At 40.3% G+C, this 18,912-nt stretch overlaps 1 protein-coding gene across 2 annotated transcripts in view; it reads left to right on the forward strand.

Annotated features, from left to right (window-relative positions):
* ripor1 (RHO family interacting cell polarization regulator 1) overlaps positions 1-18,912 on the forward strand; it is a 108,090-nt gene that overhangs the window by 35,516 nt on the left and 53,662 nt on the right. The window contains exon 1 of one of the 2 annotated variants that reach the window (XM_049574406.1): positions 2,148-2,423. The exons of the other annotated variant lie outside the window; for it this stretch is intronic. Coding sequence (XP_049430363.1) covers positions 2,405-2,423 — 19 coding nt within the window. The 5' untranslated portion in view covers positions 2,148-2,404. Of the gene's footprint in view, positions 1-2,147; positions 2,424-18,912 lie in introns of those variants that run through there. 2 annotated transcript variants of the gene reach the window in all.

An 18,912-nucleotide genomic window follows, 5' to 3' on the forward strand; every position in this document is an offset into this window, starting at 1 on the left:
AGAAAAGCACAGCAACAACATTTATAACAATAATCCTTTAATTTTATAGTTACAGTTTAGTAATGTATGTCAGACTTGCCACGGAATGAATGGTGGTTACATAAACCTAAAAACTAGCCATAACTTAACCTATTAGCTTAGCTCTACTGACCAATCAACAGACTGCAGTGTTCACAGCTCCACCTTTTAGTACCAGATATGTGGGCTAGGTACCCCAACAGAAGGGGTACCAAAAATGGGGATGGTACAGAATGGTTCCATTGTTACCATCCACAACTTTTCATAGTGGAAACAGAAAAAAGTGTACCGAACTGTACCGAACTGAGCTTTAAATGTGGGCTGGGTTGTTGTCACTTACTGCTCTGTCCAGCACTCGCTGTATTTCCTCATCACCGGTGGCACAGAGGGAAGTCTGCACCTTGTTTATCGTCTTTGGAATGGGGTTGCATGCCAACATTTTCAGAACAAAATAAAACAGGCTGTAGTGAAAGTCTCTCTCCATGGGATATTTAAGAATAGCTGGTTTGTGCATTTAGTCCTCCTCCAGTGCATGGGTGTAGTGTTGCCATAGCCCACAGGAAAGATTCTCTGCAACGTTTTTTTCCCCCCAAGTGAGAATTAGAATATATGCAGTTCACATAATCCAGTCGAAATTATGTATATTTTTAAATCTTGAAGATCCACTCATCACTAAAAGTGTATGTCATCCAAGAGAGACAATGAAAACTAATGGAATGGTCAGAGTTGTCACATTGTAATTTAAGGTGTGCTGATGGATTCACGTCGTCAACTCTTGTGTTGAGTAACGCTACAAGTAAATGTTCCACCTTAAAAGTTGCCAGCAGTCAACCAAGTGAATTAGATGGCACCATCCACAGCTTTACGCAGTGGAAACGGAAAAAATACGTACCGAACTAAACTGAACTGTACCGGATTGCTTGGTGGAAGCAGGAACTAATATCAGTTACCAGTAATCCAGCATGACTGAAACTGTGAGATTCTGACCACATGTGATATGCAACAAAGATGTTGAAAAAGTGTAATAGTTTCAAAATTAGCAACGATGACCCCCAAAAAGTCAAAGGCCATATATGCCAACAGAACGTGGCATATAGCACAAATCTACAATAAGCTTTGCAAATCACCTGAAAAACTGTAAGTAACAGCAAAGTATATTGTTTTCCAGCTATTTTATTGAATGTTACTGTGACTTGCATGCTGATAGAGTGGCTAATTGTCACATTATCTGGCGCATTGACTGAAAAATTATGTTTTCAAAAAAGTCTGACTTTTGTCCACTTCTCTGTTATTTTTGTGTTTCCTTTGTCTAAAGTTGTGGATGGTACCAACAGAAGTTGGTAGAACAGTCCTGTTCTTTTCTTATCCCTCTGTTGAGGTATGTAGCACACTGATCCAACACTAAAAGGTGGAGATAGAATAACAGCAGTCCATTGATTGGTCAAGAGAGAACCATCACTCTTGCTTTATAGGAACTCAATGCACAAACCCTCTATTCTGAAATATCCTATTGATTGCGACAGAGCCTCCTAATCACTCCAACCTGTTCTTTTTTTGTTCTAAAAAAATATCAGTGTGAAACCCTGTTCTGTAGATGATCAATGAGGAGGAGGTGTTCCTCTGCATTGTCTGGGAAGCTAAAATGCAGCTAGAGCTAGATGGAGCAGTGATGTGACTATTGCCATCTGGTAACACTTGCCTACATTTAAAGGTACTGTCTACGGTGGAAACACGGAGTCCATACAGGTTCTGAGGGTACTATACTGAAAGTATTTGGTGGAAATGCAGCTTATCTGTGCCCATGTCCCCAAGCTTCTTCTTCCTAAATAATGTGTCATTAAATCCTCGCAACAATTTAAGGCAGCACAAATGATGGTAAAAACAGCTTGCATTGATTCCTTGCAGTTAGTCCTGTTAGAAAAACTGGATATTGATACTGTGGTGGGAGGATGTTGGGTAAAGACTCATGTAGTTTGTGGTCAGAAACAATATGTTCAATGGGGAGAAGGAGGGGCAGGAAAAACTGGTGATGTCAGCAGGGAAGAAGAGAAGGGAGGACCGCCTTGCTTTTTCCTTTTTCCTCCTCCCCCCTCTTCCCCTCCTCCCCTTCCTCTTCTTATCAGTGTGTGTCTGTGAGAGAGAGGATCAGTAGGTGAGTGGACGAAGGATTAAACAGTGTGACAGAATATGGGGGAAGAGAAAAAGGGAATTAGATCGGGATCGAGAGAAAAGTGAACTAGATACCTGGAAGAGGTAGCGGGTAAAGAAGAAAGGAGAGTGAGAGTATACAAACGAAGTGTCCACTTGGAACGAAGACTGAGCACTTGTTTCTGAAATTGGGTGGACCCCTCGCTAAAAAAACTTGACATCAACCACCACAGCTACCATGTACAGTGGATATGGAGGTATGTGCTAGTCTTGTAGAGCTCAGTGAGACAAGCTCATCTCTAATCATTAACTCTCTGTTTGTGAGGATTACTGTTGCTGGTTAACAGGTTTGTAACTTATTATGAGTTGATGGCTGGAAAGTGCAATCCAAATACCAAAAAAAAAAAAAAAACCCAACAAGATCTGTGACTGTTTTGAGTAGCAATTGTTTATTACAGTCATATGATTCAATGGAGACCCCCCACTGAAACCAGCAACATGCAGGCAGTCTCAAATTTTTATGTCACTTTTCATTGTTTGACTGGTGCTGGAGCAGTCCAACTGCTTGGCCTGTGGTAATGCTGCTAGGGTTGGGTACCATTTGCAGTACCAGAACCTATAACTCTGGTACTGCAACTCTGGTACTGGTAACCAATGCTACCTACTTTACTTTCTGTAATAACAAAAATGTTGCTGCAGGGATGACTTAGTAGATTAAAGCGCAGTTCTGCTCCTCTACTCTTCTTATCACACATAGAGCTAATCTGTGTGTGTGTGTGTGTGTGTGTGTGTGTGTGTGTGTGTGTGTGTCTGTCTGTCTGTCTGTCTGTCTGTCTGTCTGTGTGTCTGTGCGTACATGTCTACCTGTCTAGCAGTGGCACTAGGCTATTACTAAAATACTATATAAAAGAAAATAGACTAAACTATCATAGCAGTTCAGCATTTTTGTCACTGGGAAACCAACTGAGCAGCTGCAGAGCTTCATTCAGGGCATCTCCGCCTCTTGTCTGAAGTTGTATATATCCACGGAGCTCCAATGCCACCCTCGGAGCTCTGAGACTCCAGACTTTGGGGCGCTTCACAGCATTTCTGCCTCTTCTAAACACAGTGGTGTTACTCAGATGCCTTCTCTAGTACTGAAATTTGGCATTGATAGATTTAATGCGAATCGGTACTTGGTAGTACCAATGTAATGTGGTCGATACTCTTAAAAGTCCCGAGTTTGGTAGTTGCTGCTTACAGCCTTCTTGAGAGCTGCTCATACGAACACCTTCACACTCAACACTGTGCTTTTTTGAGTCCTGAGCAATAATGTCCGATAGGCCCAAATGACTACAGATTTTTATGCCTCGTTGCCAGTGATAGGCGTGGCTGGTGGCATTATTGTTTTCAGGTTTTGCATCCATATGTACGTCCATCCCATCCTTGTGGACATGATATCTCAAAATTGCCTCAAGGGAATCTCTTAAAATTTGGCACACATGTCCACATGTCAACAATGAACTGACTCACTCTTTGGTGGTCATAGGTCAAAGGTCAAGGTCACTATGACTGTGTCTGTCTCATTTTTGTGAAGGTGATATTTCAAGAACGCCTAGAGAGAATTTCTTCAAATTTGGCACAAACATTCACTCAGACTCAAACATGTAATGATTAGATTTTGGTGGACAAAGGTCAAGGTCAGTGCAACATCGTCTATCTCTCTCTTGTGAATGCAATATCTCAAGAACACCTTGAGGGAATTTCTTCAAATGTGGCTCAAATATTCACTTGGACTCAACCATTAACTGATTAAATTTCAGTGGTCAAAAGTCAAGGTTGGTGTGACCTTGGATTTGTCTCATTCTTGTGAACACTATATCTTAAGAAGACCTTAAGAGAATTTCTTCTTATTTGAGACAAACATCCACTTGGACTGAAGAATGAGCTGATTTGAATTTGATGGTTGAAGGTCAAAGATCAAGGTCAGTGTGACCTCAAAAAATATGTTTTTGGCTGTAACTCAAGAATTCATATGCTAATCATGACAAAACTTCACACAAATGTCTAACAGGATAAAATAATAAAGTAATGACATTTTGGGGCGCTGGTGGCTTAGTGGGTAGAGTAGGCGCCCCATGTACAAGGCTGTTGCCACAGCGGGCCGGGATCAATTCCAGCCCGTGGCCCTTTGCTGCATGTCACTCCCCCTCTCTCTCTCTCCTCCTTTCACACTCATCTGTCCTGTCAATTAAAGGCTAAAATGCCCAGAAAAATAAATAATAAATAAATAATAATAAAAAAAAGTAATGACATTTTATGTCCAAAAGGTCAAATGACTTGAAGAGAAACTTGACTGCTGTGTAGAGGCATGCAACTATAGGGTGGTCATTCTAGTTTATTATGTTTAGATATGAAAAATGTTCAATTATGTTGCTATTCTAACCAGGGCTGCACAAGATGTCATTTCAGCATCTGCATTGTGATGTGCGCATGTGTGTTAGTCAACTGGGCTAGCAAGTGCCACAGACACAGTAAAGTGCATGCTTTTCTAAAGCTACAGTAGTCAGCAGAAAGTGTCTACACAAGCTCAGGTCCCAGTATAGCAACTGTAAAAAGGGCTGTGCTGCGTTCACTGCACAGAACAAATAAAGCATCTGTTTAATACAACGTTATCACAACGTCTCCCGACCAATGCAGAGTTGCTGGACTATAATAGCTAGTTACCAGTGACGAGTTAGGCTCATGCTAATTGAGTTGGCCCAAAGAAACCAGAGGTCTCCTGACTACGGCTGTGAGCCACAAGGCTGCAACATTTACATAACATTAACATTAACATTGTAACATTAACATTGACGCAGATCTACAAGAGAAGTCTGTTCGATATACAACCAACGCATGCCCTGCTAGTAGTCGACCACAAGCTACTCAAGAATGTTTTGTGAATGACATTTGTAAATGTCATCACAATGTGTGTTTTGTCTCATCAGCGACTTGTCTTTGTTGTGGGAAAAAAGGCAAGACATATATTTGTTACACAGTTTTTGTTGAAATAATAACATGATTCCCAACCCAAACCACATGTATTGTATGTGTGTGGGTGTGGGTGTGTGTGGGTGGGTGGGTGGCATGAATGTTATCCGAAAGGAATTATTACTGTAGAAGTGTATATGCTGAAGTTACCATGACAGCAATGAGGAAGTATTGAGTTTCCAAAGCAAAAACAAATCAACTCAGCTTGAGAGGAAATGAAGGCTGTTCTTTGCCAATACCCTGGCTCTAAAGTCTAAATTGTGTTGTACCACCTGTTTGTAACTGCATCAATAAGTTGGTCTATGAGGTCCTTCCAAGATTCCTAGGCTACAGTCACTAATGTTTATGTTTTAAAATACATACGTAGTGCTTATTTACGCCTTGTGTCAACACTGCTTCCAGCATTATTGAACCCGTTAACATTGACTTTTTGAAAATGCTGCAGACCCCATTTTAGTTTGAAAACTCTGTCATTGCATTTTGAAAACAATGACACAGACATCCACATTTACCTTCAGATTGGAGTTTATCAGTCTTAATGTATATTCCCAATCTATGTTTTCCACCGCCAGTACAGTTCTAATTTGTCACTGGTCTCTCTGGTCTTACTCTCCAACTGCAGTGTTGACAATCTTATTCCTGTTTACACCAGTACACACATGCCCACTTTGCATGAATGTACATGTGATACCTGTTTTCAAGCTTTTTGGTATGGATGAAGATTATATCTGAAACTGTGCTAAAACAGTCATGTCTATTGAAATCATTTTCAACGCCATTTTAAAATTAAAATTTAGTGTTGATGTAGTGGTAGTAAACAGCAGCTAGTTTGAAACTAGTGATTTACTAAATACAAAATACACTTCGGTTTTCACACGAAATTTACAGTTTGTATAGCCTCTTTCAAAATAAACACACTACGTCACTACAACACCATGATTTGACTTTTTTTTTCATTCAGCAACGAATGCACATGATTAAGTTTTGCCAACTTAGGCATGTGGTTAGGTTTAGGCAGCAAAAGCACATGGATGAGTTTAAGTAAAAATAACAGGGTTTGGCTTTACAATCACAAGGAAAGCAAACACTAACCTTCCTGGGAGAAAGTCAGTGGTTATTGGATCCATCCACCACTCCTCTTGCCTGCCCTACTTAGACCTTCTACCGCCTTAACTTTCGTTTTTACCCCGCCACCTTTCCCTGACGCGGCCACAGGCCATTAAACAATAACGGCGACTGGCCATGATTCATCGAGGTGTGAAAGGACAGCTTTTTCGTTGGTTTCTGACGCAGGAAGTCACTGACCAAGCGCCAATTTTTGATGACTTTGGAGTGAGACCAGCTTGATTGTTCAGGAGGTTTTCACTGGGAGCGAAATTATCTGCAGAGGTCTCTTCCTCTCCAAAACAAAGCATCATCAGGACCCATGTGGGGAAATCATGGTGACTGACTGAAGTTAATGCAGCAGCACTTCAATGATATTTCTGTTCTATCTGCTATCATAAAATCCAGTGGTTGGTTTGTTTTCTTTCACACCACAAGCAAACCACACCAGAGTCAGTTTGGAAGCAGACTGAGACCCGACTTTTTGAGTGGTCTTGGTTTGGTTGTTTGGTCCGCACCAGGTTTCAACTGACAGCTTTCACACCAGCCAAAACAAACCGCACTAACTGTATTTATGTCGTGAGTTTGTGTTAACTGAACCGAACAGGTCAGGTGTGAAAGCAGTGTTAGGTGTATCTATCGGAGAGCCAGGCCAGCTGTTTCCCTGCACAGTGTAACATGGTGAGACTCACAAAGAATCAAAACGAATGCAGCAGAACCAGTGATATCTTTGTTTTTAATCTACAGAGCTTCTTTCTTGGTAAAACCTGACATCTACACTACCCATAATAAAACCAGACTGTGAACAGCTGGGTTGGAGATTTGGGCGTGTTGTGCTAGTAGTGGCTAATATAGTCTTGAGCCTCTAGCCTGCAGCAGAGATGAGCATTTGGCTACAGAGGTATGCTACAAATACTTCTTACTAACTCCACACCTCCAGACTCTTCTTCTTTCTTCAGTCCCAATCCCAGGTCACTTGAAGCAGTTTTTTAACAGTAATAATAATGCTTAATTATTCTGTTAAGATTTTGGAATATTTACCTACTTTCCATTGGTATGGATTCTTTAAATGTAAATGCTAAGGCAAAAAAACTAGGCATTATGCTCACTGCTGTGGCCCTTTGAGCTTCACAATAATTAATCAGACACTAGTATCCTTTTCCTGGAAGTGAGCGAGCATGTCTGTGCAGTAAAGCTGCTGGGTTATTCCTGTGACTCAGTGTAGCCATAAACTGCACTAGTCTTTTCCTGACCCTGCCCTCCTTACAGGAAGTTACTCCCTCCTGGGTTTCCTTTTTCTAAAGACAGCAATATGAGGGAGGGGAGGGCTTGGAGTTATGAAAGTAAAACGTATGTACATGATGTGGGGGTGAGAGAACACAGAATGTATGAAACAGAGGTGTTGTAGGGGGAGGAAACTATTCATGTCAGTTGAAGCATTAATGATCCCAAGAGGAAAACAAAGGTCTGACCCTTTGTTCACCTCATTTCATATGTAGTGTAGTCAGTGGCCACATTTCATCAGGAGAAACCATTTGTCCTTGAGGCCATTCCTCCATGTTATTTGTACATTCCCAACCTTTCCTGTCTCTCCCTTGTGACAGGAGTCTAATTCATTCTGTTCACATCTCTTAGTTCTTACACATCCCACTGCAGTTACAGATACAGATTAATGTCCCTCCCAGACTTTTATCCCAAGATTAAACATACATAACATACCCTCACCTGACCTCATTTCTTTTACCTTACCTATCTCAGGACTTAAGATATTTTTACATAAAGTCTGAAATAATCTGTAGTATATTTGCATGGAACCAAGCACGTAGTAAACCCTCGTGTTTGTTTTTTCCATTTGACTCCAATATCTCAAGAGTGCCTTGAGGGAATATTTTAAATTTAGTACAAACATCCACTTGGACAAAATGATGAACTGATTAGATTTTGGTTGTCAGAGGTCACTGTGACCTCACAAAACAGGTTTTTGTATATAAAAAAGGGTTTGTGCCAGTTTTTTTATGAAAAAAAAGAACAGATAATAGGATAAAACAGACTGATGACATTTTATATCCCAAAGGATAAAAGATCAACCCCACCATGACAGTATACTTTCTTTTTTTATATAAAGTGCTACAGGGATGATGTATTTCTGTAGGCCGACACAGAAGTTAGCATCGCCCTGGTTCCTTCATCAAAAAGCCTATGGGAGTTTTTCAGTGGATTTTGGATTATTGCATTAAATGATCTCTGTGGCAAACAAATGTTTGTAATGCTTAAAGGTTTTTTTTTTTCAGCAAGATAATCTTCACAAATGAATGCCACTTTTATGTATATGTATTTTATGTATATTTTGAAGCCTAAAAGCAATAGGCAGCAGGAAAAAACTAACATTAGGCTATAAACCAGTGGTGCCCAACTGGCAGGTTCAATCAATCAATCAATCAATCAATCAATCAATCAGTTTTATTTATAAAGCCCAATACAAATCACAGTTTGCCTCACAGGGCTTTACAGGATATGACATCCCTCTGTCCTTAGGACCCTCACAGCGGATAAGGAAAAACTCCCCAAAAAACCCTTTAATGGGGGAAAAAATGGTAGAAACCTCAGGAAGAGCAACTGAGGAGGGATCCCTCTTCCAGGATGGACAGACGTGCAATAGATGTCGTACAGAACAGATCAGCATAATAAATTAACAGTAATCCGTATGACACAATGAGACAGAGAGAGAGAGAGAGAGAGAGAGAGATGCAGGTAATGACAGTAGCTTACAACAACATTAATGAAAGTAATAATATTATAATTATAGTTCTGGCTACTGTGATACAATATGTTGAAGTATATATTAATATCTGATAGTATACATATGTGAAAATAATCGTGTATAATAACAGTAGAAGTATGACTAACGATAACAGCAGCAGCAGGAGGCATCTGGCAGGACCACAGCAGCAGCACAACCACACACGTCACACTATCCAGGCACCGCTGCAGTTAATCTGAGAGACAGTGAAGTTAGTGACATCCAGAATGGCCGAGTTAGCAAGATGCAGTAATAGGACACGAGAGAGAGAGAGAGAGAGAGAGAGAGAGAGAGAGACAAGGAGAGAAGGTGCCCGGTGTATTATAGGGGGGTCCTCCCCTCCGGCAGACTAGGCCTAAGTCAGCCTGACTAGGGGCTGGTACAAGGCAAGTCTGAGCCACAGCCCCTAACTATAAGCTTTATCAAAGTTTGCGGTCCAAAAGTTGGTTGTGCGTCCATTCTGAATGGACTGCAAGTTACTCGCAAATGTGTCAAGTTTGTAAAAATCACACTTTTAAAATACTGTGAATTTCAGGCACAGAGCTTTTTTTTAAGTGCCTTTCTGCAGTAAGGTGAACAAGAGACAGCTATTTAACAGTGACAGCAAACTAGCTCGACAACATCAACAAACACAAGTATGACACTGAATTTATTTAATTTATTGTTGACCTTGAACTAAGCAGAAATCTGGACCCCATGACTGGACAACTTAGGAACCACTACACCACAGCCACAGCTTCATGTCACCACCATAACGAGGTTGCAAAGCCGTGTTCAGCGTGATGACATTCAGTAGTCTTATCTAGCCACTTGTTAGCAACTGCCTTTTTTAAGACACATAAAAGCTTCACACACATTAAAAAAAAATCACAGTGATTTATTTTATGTCATAGAACAAAACATAAAAGTCTCTTGAGCTTGTGTTAGCCACAGAACGTATGTCAGGCATCCATCCAAAAACCCATTTAAAAAAAAAAAAAGACAAAGGAACAGGGAGTGCTGAAATGCTAACTCATTTCTGGGAGTTAAGACTCATTCCTGGGGCACACTATTAAGAAGCATAAAAAGCAACTTCATTATCCCTGCCAGAGCTTGGACCATTGCTCACCAATTACATGAAAAAGAAATCAGTGGAAATAAAGTGAACAATTTCCTGTCCACAGAGATAGAATAATAATCACAGCTCCAGGTCTACCTGCACATTTGTAGTAGTTTGCTGGTTCATCTGCCATGAGACTTGAAGTACTCAAGACTTGACTTGAGATTTAAAAGCACAATTATTGATACAATCTGTCTGTCTAAATAGAACTACAGTGGCGGACTCCAGGGTTTTTTCAGACCTAATTGTATTGCGGAGTTTTGCACAGTGGCGACCGGATCTTTGCTCTCAAACCACAAAAAAATGTGATGGCACAACAGTCTCCTTCAGTACATTATTCTATGCTTTCTTTTGATTTTCACATTGGCTAGTCATCCTGTTGAAACAAGTTGTAGGAAGCCTCTGCAAGTAATTGGTTGCTGGCAGACACTCTGAGCTGCAAAAAAACAAACGTTGACAAAAATGGTTCCATAATTCATATTATATTCAAAAGATAACGAAAAACAGCTACAAGTTAGAGGGAATAGTGTTAAAGTGGTAAAACTTGGCATTGATCCACAGCCTCAACCCAGTTGCAATGAGGATTATGTATGCAATCACTGATAACCTACATTTACCAACAACAAAAAGACTACATTTAGCACCAAAAAAAAGTTAACCAAAAAAAAAAAAAACAAAGTAAATATAAAAACGAATATCGAATACCAAATTTTCGTAAGGAATACCTACCCATAGAACGAATATTCGAATATCCGAATATTTGGGTACAGCCCTACTCTGCTCAAATAATGTGTGAGTATCTTTATACCTGGTATTAATATGCATCTTGGATGATGGGATCACAAGTGGAAAGGACCACTAAAGAAGCAGTGTGATCCGATCACTCAGACGACTTGCTTGGTAATCTTGGATGCATTTGACCTCATATCTTTTGTAGTGTAAAAGCTAATGCCTACTATACTGTCACTGACAAGGCTACATTCGTCAATGCAGGACATGGTGGTTGTTTTGGTGATAGCACTAACACTCTGTATCTTGCCCATTCCACGACAAGTTGGACAAAGTGTTGTGTGACCTTTGGAAGGAGACATGTTGAACTGTGCTGATGGCGATGTCTCTGACTGTACCAACACAACAGCTAATATCACTAAAGCATGCTAGCGAGTGTGGATGTTAAAACTGTGCACTGTAAACCCCAATCCATCTATGACACAAAATTGTAAAGTCTACACAGATGCCCTGGATTGTCAGAATGACATAAAAACTTTATGTTCACTTGACACAAAAACTCATCCCTTGTGAGCTTGACATAATTTTATTCAACAATTTTTGAGTTTCTTTGACTCAAATGTATAAATCTGATTTTTGCCTACTTTAAGGCGAATAAACATCACTATCATTGTGCACTTAACACATTGTGGCATGTTTATGTATTTCACAATGGTTCTAATTAGTTTTACACCATGAGTTGAGTCATATATGCAGTTTGTGACCTGCTTGTGTGGATATTAGAGTGTCTAACATTAAGTTGTGCTGAGGTGAAATAAAGAGCACTTCCTGGTTCAGAGTTCATCTCATTGCCTTATTCTTGTAATCAAGTAATCTAAGTTTACCACAATATATTTTTATAGATCAATCAAAGTTAAAAAAAAATGTTGTAAAATTTGTTCTCAATGTTTTCATGTTCATATGACATAGAATTAGATGCTCAAAACTACAACAACAAAAAAAAGTTACGTTAAACTGACATAAACTTCCCATCAGACAACAGTCATGTGACACATTATTTTGTGTCTGGTGCAAAATTTAAGTTGAGTGAGCGAATTGGGGTTAACAGTGTGCGCAGGGCCCTTTGACCTTCTAGCCTAAGTGTTGTAGGCAGCCACAAAATCTGAACACAAGGGGGCGTCAGTAGAATGGTGGATAGTGCTGGTGCCCCACGTATAGAGGCATTGCCTGCTGCAGTGGTCGCGGGTTCGACTCCGGCCTGCGACCCTTTGCTGCGAGTCAGTCCCCATTCCCTCTGTCTCCCCATTTCACACACTGTCCTGTCAATTAAAGACAAAAAGCCCAGAAAAAATAATCTTAAAAACCAACAACAACTTAACTGTACGTTTGTGTCCAAATCACCAATACACAGGTGACAACAGGCTGTGTAATGATCAGTCTAAAAGGGTTCATCTCATAGACCAGGGTTAGGGTAAGGCAGTGGTAGCTCAACTGTAACACAGACTGTTTATTCATTATGGCCATCTAGACCTTATACCCACAGCCTACCACACTGCAACCAACATCATTAACCAGTGCTTGTGTGCTTTTCAGCATAACTGGACAGGCATCATTCACCATAGACATACAAGTGTTGCATTTTATTGAAAAGAATTTGTTATTGTAGCAACAACTTGAAAGGTGACCGGTAACAGCAACCAGCCAGTGTCATCAGCAGATACAGTGCTTTGACAGATTTACTGTATTCTACAGGCGTGTATCATGGCAGATATGCAAACAAGTTGCAGTACATAAACATCGTACAGGCTGCAGCTATATTTTTTCCCCTAAATTTTCTTAATTTCACTCTCTGTATTTTTCTTTTTTTCCTTTTGTAGTTATTATTTGTATGTTATTTTTTCTCCAGTTAAACTTACTCTCTGAAAGTTACTGTTGCTGATCAATATCCTGCCAGCAAATATCTTTGTCTCGACTGACCAAATCTAAGGAATCTTCCAACAGTTTCAGTTCTATGTGTATCTTTAAAAAGTATCAGTTAGTTTATCATTATCAGATTTTTCTTTTACTGTAAAATATTTATATTGTTATCAGTGTGGAAATTCTAGTAGTGCCTGTGGACTGTAACAGTCATCAGATATGTATGGGCAAATTGTTTGCATAGCAAGTAGCTATACACACTCCCTTTGTGTAGCATGACCTTTTGAATTCTAGATAAGTTCCACCGAGCAGGATTGATTGGACTCATTCTTCGCTCTGTAAAAATACCAGTAAAACAGCTGTGGAATAAAAAAGCTGAAACCCACATCATGAAGTATTGCTGTTGCAGTAATATATGGCCATTCACAAGCCTGAAACACCTGCAGCTTGCTGATGATGAACTCCGATTTGAATTGGACCAGAAAGATTTGCAAAATTATTTCCTTTTTTGGCTGAACCCTCCCTTGTATCTTTTCCCATCAGCCGTGTGCTCAGCTTGATAACAGGATGGCTGAGTCTGGAGGCAGTATGAGTAGGTGCACTTTGGGCTCAGTGGTATCATTATTATTCTTGACAGTGTGTTTTTCGTGTGTGCGCACGCTTGGATCTGTCACCCTCTCTGGATTTTTAAAGATATTTTTTGGGGGCATTTTTAGCCTTTAATTGACAGGACAGACAAACGTGAGGTGGGGAGAAAGAGAGGGAGCGATATGCAGCAAAGGGCCACAGGCTGGAGTTGAACCCAGGCCGCTGTGGCAACACCCTTGTACATGGGGCGCCTGCTCTACCACTAAGCCACTGATGCCCCACCCTCTCTGGATTTGACATTCCTTCCTTATACGACAGAGATACACACACACCCCATTTTTCCCAGGGGGCATAAACACACAAAAACCTTGATTGTGACAAAGAGACTGCTTCTAGTCAACATAACAACATACTGACAAGTTTGCTATTCTTAGAGCCTTACCAGTAGTGAGTCAAGAAATGCTGTCCAGGGAGTGGTGCTACAACAATGGTCACAAAATTTGAAAGAATGCGATTCAAAAGAATGCTCTGTATGTATATTACGTACATATAAATCTGCCTCATAGATAATAAGATGTTTTGTGCTCAGAGAACACCACCAGAAAAGAGCTGATGGATAATCGATACAGTGGACAGTGGAATCAGGAATCAAAAATGAGCAAGAATTGTAAGAGCTGCAAACAAAAAATCTTTTTCTGAAAAATTAGTTATACAGAAGCTACATAGCCCTCCTAACGAGACAGATACCGACTTCAAAGGTAACAGTTTGGTTCTGTGATTGTCAGAAAGCTTACAAGCAGGGTTATCCACATATTTTAATACTTCTGGTCCAAAATAACCAAATTAGGGGATTTCTTTTTGTCTGTGAACTATAATTTCTGCTGATGCTGTGCACTGAGGGGCAAATTCACAAAGTGATTGCGCAGCTTTTGAGCCACTAAACCTACACAAATAGGACAAATAAAAGAATAATCTCAAAGGGTGAAATTCATCCCCTGACTGTGCTGCCAAGCAAATAGCATGTTGGTGCTCCTGTGCCATTTGCACATATTTAAATTAGGTAATATGAATTCATTTGGTGCAAAATTGGCCCCTTTCTATACAAATCATTGCAAAAACAGTCCAGTTTCCCAAGATCAACACTTATAGCCATGCGCAGTTATAGTGAAATTATTAGTGTCTTCAGAGAGATGGTGGTAACTGAAGCTCATTTATAAAGGGTGCACACGCAGACTTTCCAGTGGTCATGGCAGCATGCAAGGCATGCTTCTGCACCTCATTGGTCACAATCTCAGAACCCATTGCCTGTCAGTCTGCTGGGCGATAAAGCCTCTTACAGTATAATAAAAATAAAATCTACCACAAATTACATATCTGCGTAGTTCTCAAAGACAAAAAGATGTACCCTTTGATCTGTATATGCAAAACAACAGACAATTTCCTTCTCTTTTAGCAAAATTCTAAATGATTGTTGTTGTTTTTTCCACCTGGTACTTAATTCACAGCCATTTCTCTTGTAATCATCACGCTGTAACCTGTGACAGAGTGATATGCTATGATAACTATCACACATTCACATATATGTGTGTTTTTTGTCGAGCTGTGAGCGGGACGTAGGTTTATCTTACCAGAGGTTTATGACAAAATGAATCTGACTCCCTTGTGCACATGGCAAGAGAGGAAAGGGAAAGATGCTATGCTGTTGCCGGGGGAGGCGTTGAACGAGTTCCCTCTGAGTGGTAACTTGCTAAAAGAGCCTGAGAAGTCCAGGGCTGTTCATTAAACATTTAGGATGCCTGGGCCTAACAACGCCACAGTTGACTCCACACTACTGAAGCTGCTCCTTTTTTTGGAACCACCACAGAGTCGGTAATAATTTGGCTTTAAGCCATGCTTGCTGCTGCTGTGGGTAACAGTATGACATCAATGTCAACAAGTCTTAATATTGTTACTATCATGATTTGAAATTTTCATATGATATTGAAAATTATACCAGGATTATCATGAATGAGATGATACGGCACACCCCCAGTCTGGTGTAGCAAGTGGATATCCAGGCAAAGACTTCCTCATCCACGCGCTGGTCCTTTTGACTAAATACTATAAAAATCTATCTACATATGAATGCAGATAGATTTTAAAAAAACGTTGCTTAGAGTTTATGTAATTCAGAACCTGTAGCTTGCTGTCTGAAAATTTCTCTATGCCTTTGTTCTGCCTACTGTGTTTGTTCTGAATATTATCCAGCAGGACAGTTATTGAGCCTCCACAACAATGGTCTTGGCACAAAGGCAAAAGGCAACATTTATAGTTTGCCAAATGGATAATTGCAGTCAAAAAAAGGGCAAATTGTACACAGCTGTAAAACTTTATAGGGGCGTTTGCACTAGGGCTGTACCCAGATATTCGGATCTTTGAATATTCGTTTCTATGGGTAGGTATTCGTTATGAAAATTTGGTATTCGATATTCGTTTTTTTCTTTACTTTTTTCTTTCTTTTTTTTCACATATTTTTTGGTGCTAAATGTAGTCTTTTTGTTGTTGGTAAATGTAGGTTATCAATAAAAATCAAAACTTTTAAATTGCATTGTTAAAAATGTGAAAATATAGTATGGCCTACCAACGGAGCTTGTGCGCACGGCACGCTTGAGCGCATCCGTCTGAGGCTGTGGATCAATGCCAAGTTTTACCACTTTATCACTATTCCCTCTAACTTGTAGCTGTTTTTCGTTATCTTTTGAATATAATATGAATTATGGAACCGTTTTTGTCAACGTTTGTTTCCCCCGTTTTGTACAATAAATTATTGTTTAAAGTTTCAACAAGTTTCTTTTGTGCGTGACACAAGTGTGTTTTGAAAACGGCCGCGGACTGTCACCTGCTCAACGCATCAGTACCTTCAGATGCCATGACAGTAATAGATTATAGATTAATAGATTATAATATTAATGTCAAAATATCATTTACAGACCGATTTAACAGACGATCACTGCTGCCCGACCCGCAGGTCCATTTGCGGGTCCCGCGGGTCACGGGTCGACCCGCGCATCACTACTCAGCTCAGTCTATAAAGGCTGTACACAACAGTAAAGCTATAGACATTATATTCTATTCAGGCCGGCAGAACCAGCAGCGCATCGGCTCTACAGTGCACGGCACTGCTGATTAACCATTTTATTGCAGCTCAGAGTGTCTGCCAGCAACCAATTACTTGCAGAGGCTTCCTACAACTTGTTTCAACAGTTCCGATTTAATCAGAAGACAAATTAAACAGGATGACTAGCCAATGTGAAAATCAAAAGAAAGCATAGAATAATGTACTGAAGGAGACTGTTGTGCCATCACATTTTTTTGTGGTTTGAGAACAAAGATCCGGTCGCCGCTGTGCAAAACTCCGCAATACAATTAGGTCCGAAAAAACCCCGGAGGAGTGCTTCGCAAGGAGTCTTTGAAAGGAGCCGAAAGCCGGAGAGAGCAGGCAGTACGGCCACAGCAATTTTTTTTTTTTAAAGATTATTTTTGTGGGCTTTTTGCCTTGAATGACAAGACAGTTAGTGAAGGGGGGAGACAGAGAGAGGGGGGACTGACATGCAGCAGAGGGCTGCAAGCCGGACTCGAGCCCACTGCAGCTGCAGCGAGGCGGTGCCTCTGTGCATGTCTCATTGACTCTGTGATGAACCGATTAAATGACCGATTAAAAACGTCCTCTTATAAACTGATTAGAATTTTGTGGGCAAAGTCAGTATGACCTCACAAAATATGTTTTTAGCCATAACTCAAAAATTCATATGCTAATCATGACAAACTTTGCACAGATGTCTAATAGGATAAAATAACAAAGTGATGACATTTTATTTCCAAAAGTTCAAAGGTCAACTTCACTGTGACATCATAGTGTTCTGGCCATTATTTAATGTCATATCTCAGGAACAGAAGGGGAGACATTTGATCCCATACTGAATTGGTGACACTAATCTTGGGTGTCCACCTTGAAACTGTGCTGATCGGGCGGGAATTGTGTGTGAAGTATTCATGTTTTCACAGACATGGATGTAAACTGTAAGAGGAACTTGACCGGTGCACAGAGGCATACAAGCGAGAGGCGGTGATTTTAGTTTTCCCTTGTACTGAAAACAAATTCCATTGATTTTGGTCACTTGGCTTCTAAAGTGAAGTGAGGTGTGTGTGTCTGTGGGTGTGTCTGTCCCACGTTTTTCTCCTCACTGACTTGGTCAATCCATGAGAAATTTGGCACAGTGGTAGAGGGTGATGGGAGGATGCGAATGAAGCAATATTACATCTGTTGGCCAAAGGGGGCTGCTAAATGAGCATATCTCATGCCCCGTATGTCGTAGAGACATGAAACTTTACACAGAGATGCCTCTCCTCATGAGGAACAAATTTGCCTCGAGAACCCATAACTTCCGGTTGTATAGATTTTCCACCATTTTGAATTTTTTGAAAAACACTTAAAATTGATCTCTTCCTAGGAAGTTTGACCGATCTGCATGAAACTCGGTGAACATAATCTAGGGACCAATATCTAAAGTTCCCTCTTGGCAAAAGTTGGAAAACTGACTAAAACTGAGCTTCTATAAGGCAATGAATATTGTGGAGGGCGTGGCTCATCACATAAAGGTGTATAACATCTCAAGGGTTTCACCGATGACCACGCAACTTTGTAGGCATATGACCACACATAATCTGAGGGGACCCCTCCATTATTGACCCCATCAAACAAAATGGGGGCGCTAGAGAGCTCATTTCCTATCTAGGCCTAACCAACATCGATTTTTACTAAACTTGGTAGATATGTAGAACAGGACGCCTCAAGGTGACTGGAGAAATTTAACTCTAATTGGCAACTGGGTGGCGCGATAACAACAGAAAAATGCTTAAAAATGGCTAAAATGTGACCGATCGCTGTGGCTCCCCCTGTGGCCCAATGTTTTTGTTTTTCTAATTTTTGGTATCACTAAGTCATGGTAAGGTATGCTGTACATAATCACGGAAACTGTCAGTGTGTCATTCTGTCAGTCAGTCATTCTGTCTGTCCCATGTTTTTCTACTCACTGACGTGGTCAATCTATGTGAAACTGCACATAGGCATTGAGGATTGGTATAGGTAGAAGGTGACAAAGCTACTTTTTCCAAAAATTACACTATTAGTATGTTCTTTTCGCATGTGAACTACCAGTGCGCCCCACTTTTAAGTCAATACAACATATAAACACTTAAACTATCTGTCTTTCAACATGCTACCTCAACGACTAATGTACAGTTTTAGCCCACTAACTAGTTGACTATTTAATCACACACCATGTGAAACTGTACGTAGGCAACTGTGCACTCAGTGGGTATGGACTAGTACACTTAATTTGTGGTATTTCCCATCTTTCTTAGCCAATTTTCCGGGATAACAATATACATCATTAATATATTCCATGTGAGAATTTAAGTAGCATAGGCCTTTCGCATCTCTTTCATCTACTGCATG

Source organism: Epinephelus fuscoguttatus, linkage group LG4, assembly GCF_011397635.1.
Source record: "Epinephelus fuscoguttatus linkage group LG4, E.fuscoguttatus.final_Chr_v1".
Taxonomy (NCBI): domain Eukaryota; kingdom Metazoa; phylum Chordata; class Actinopteri; order Perciformes; family Serranidae; genus Epinephelus; species Epinephelus fuscoguttatus.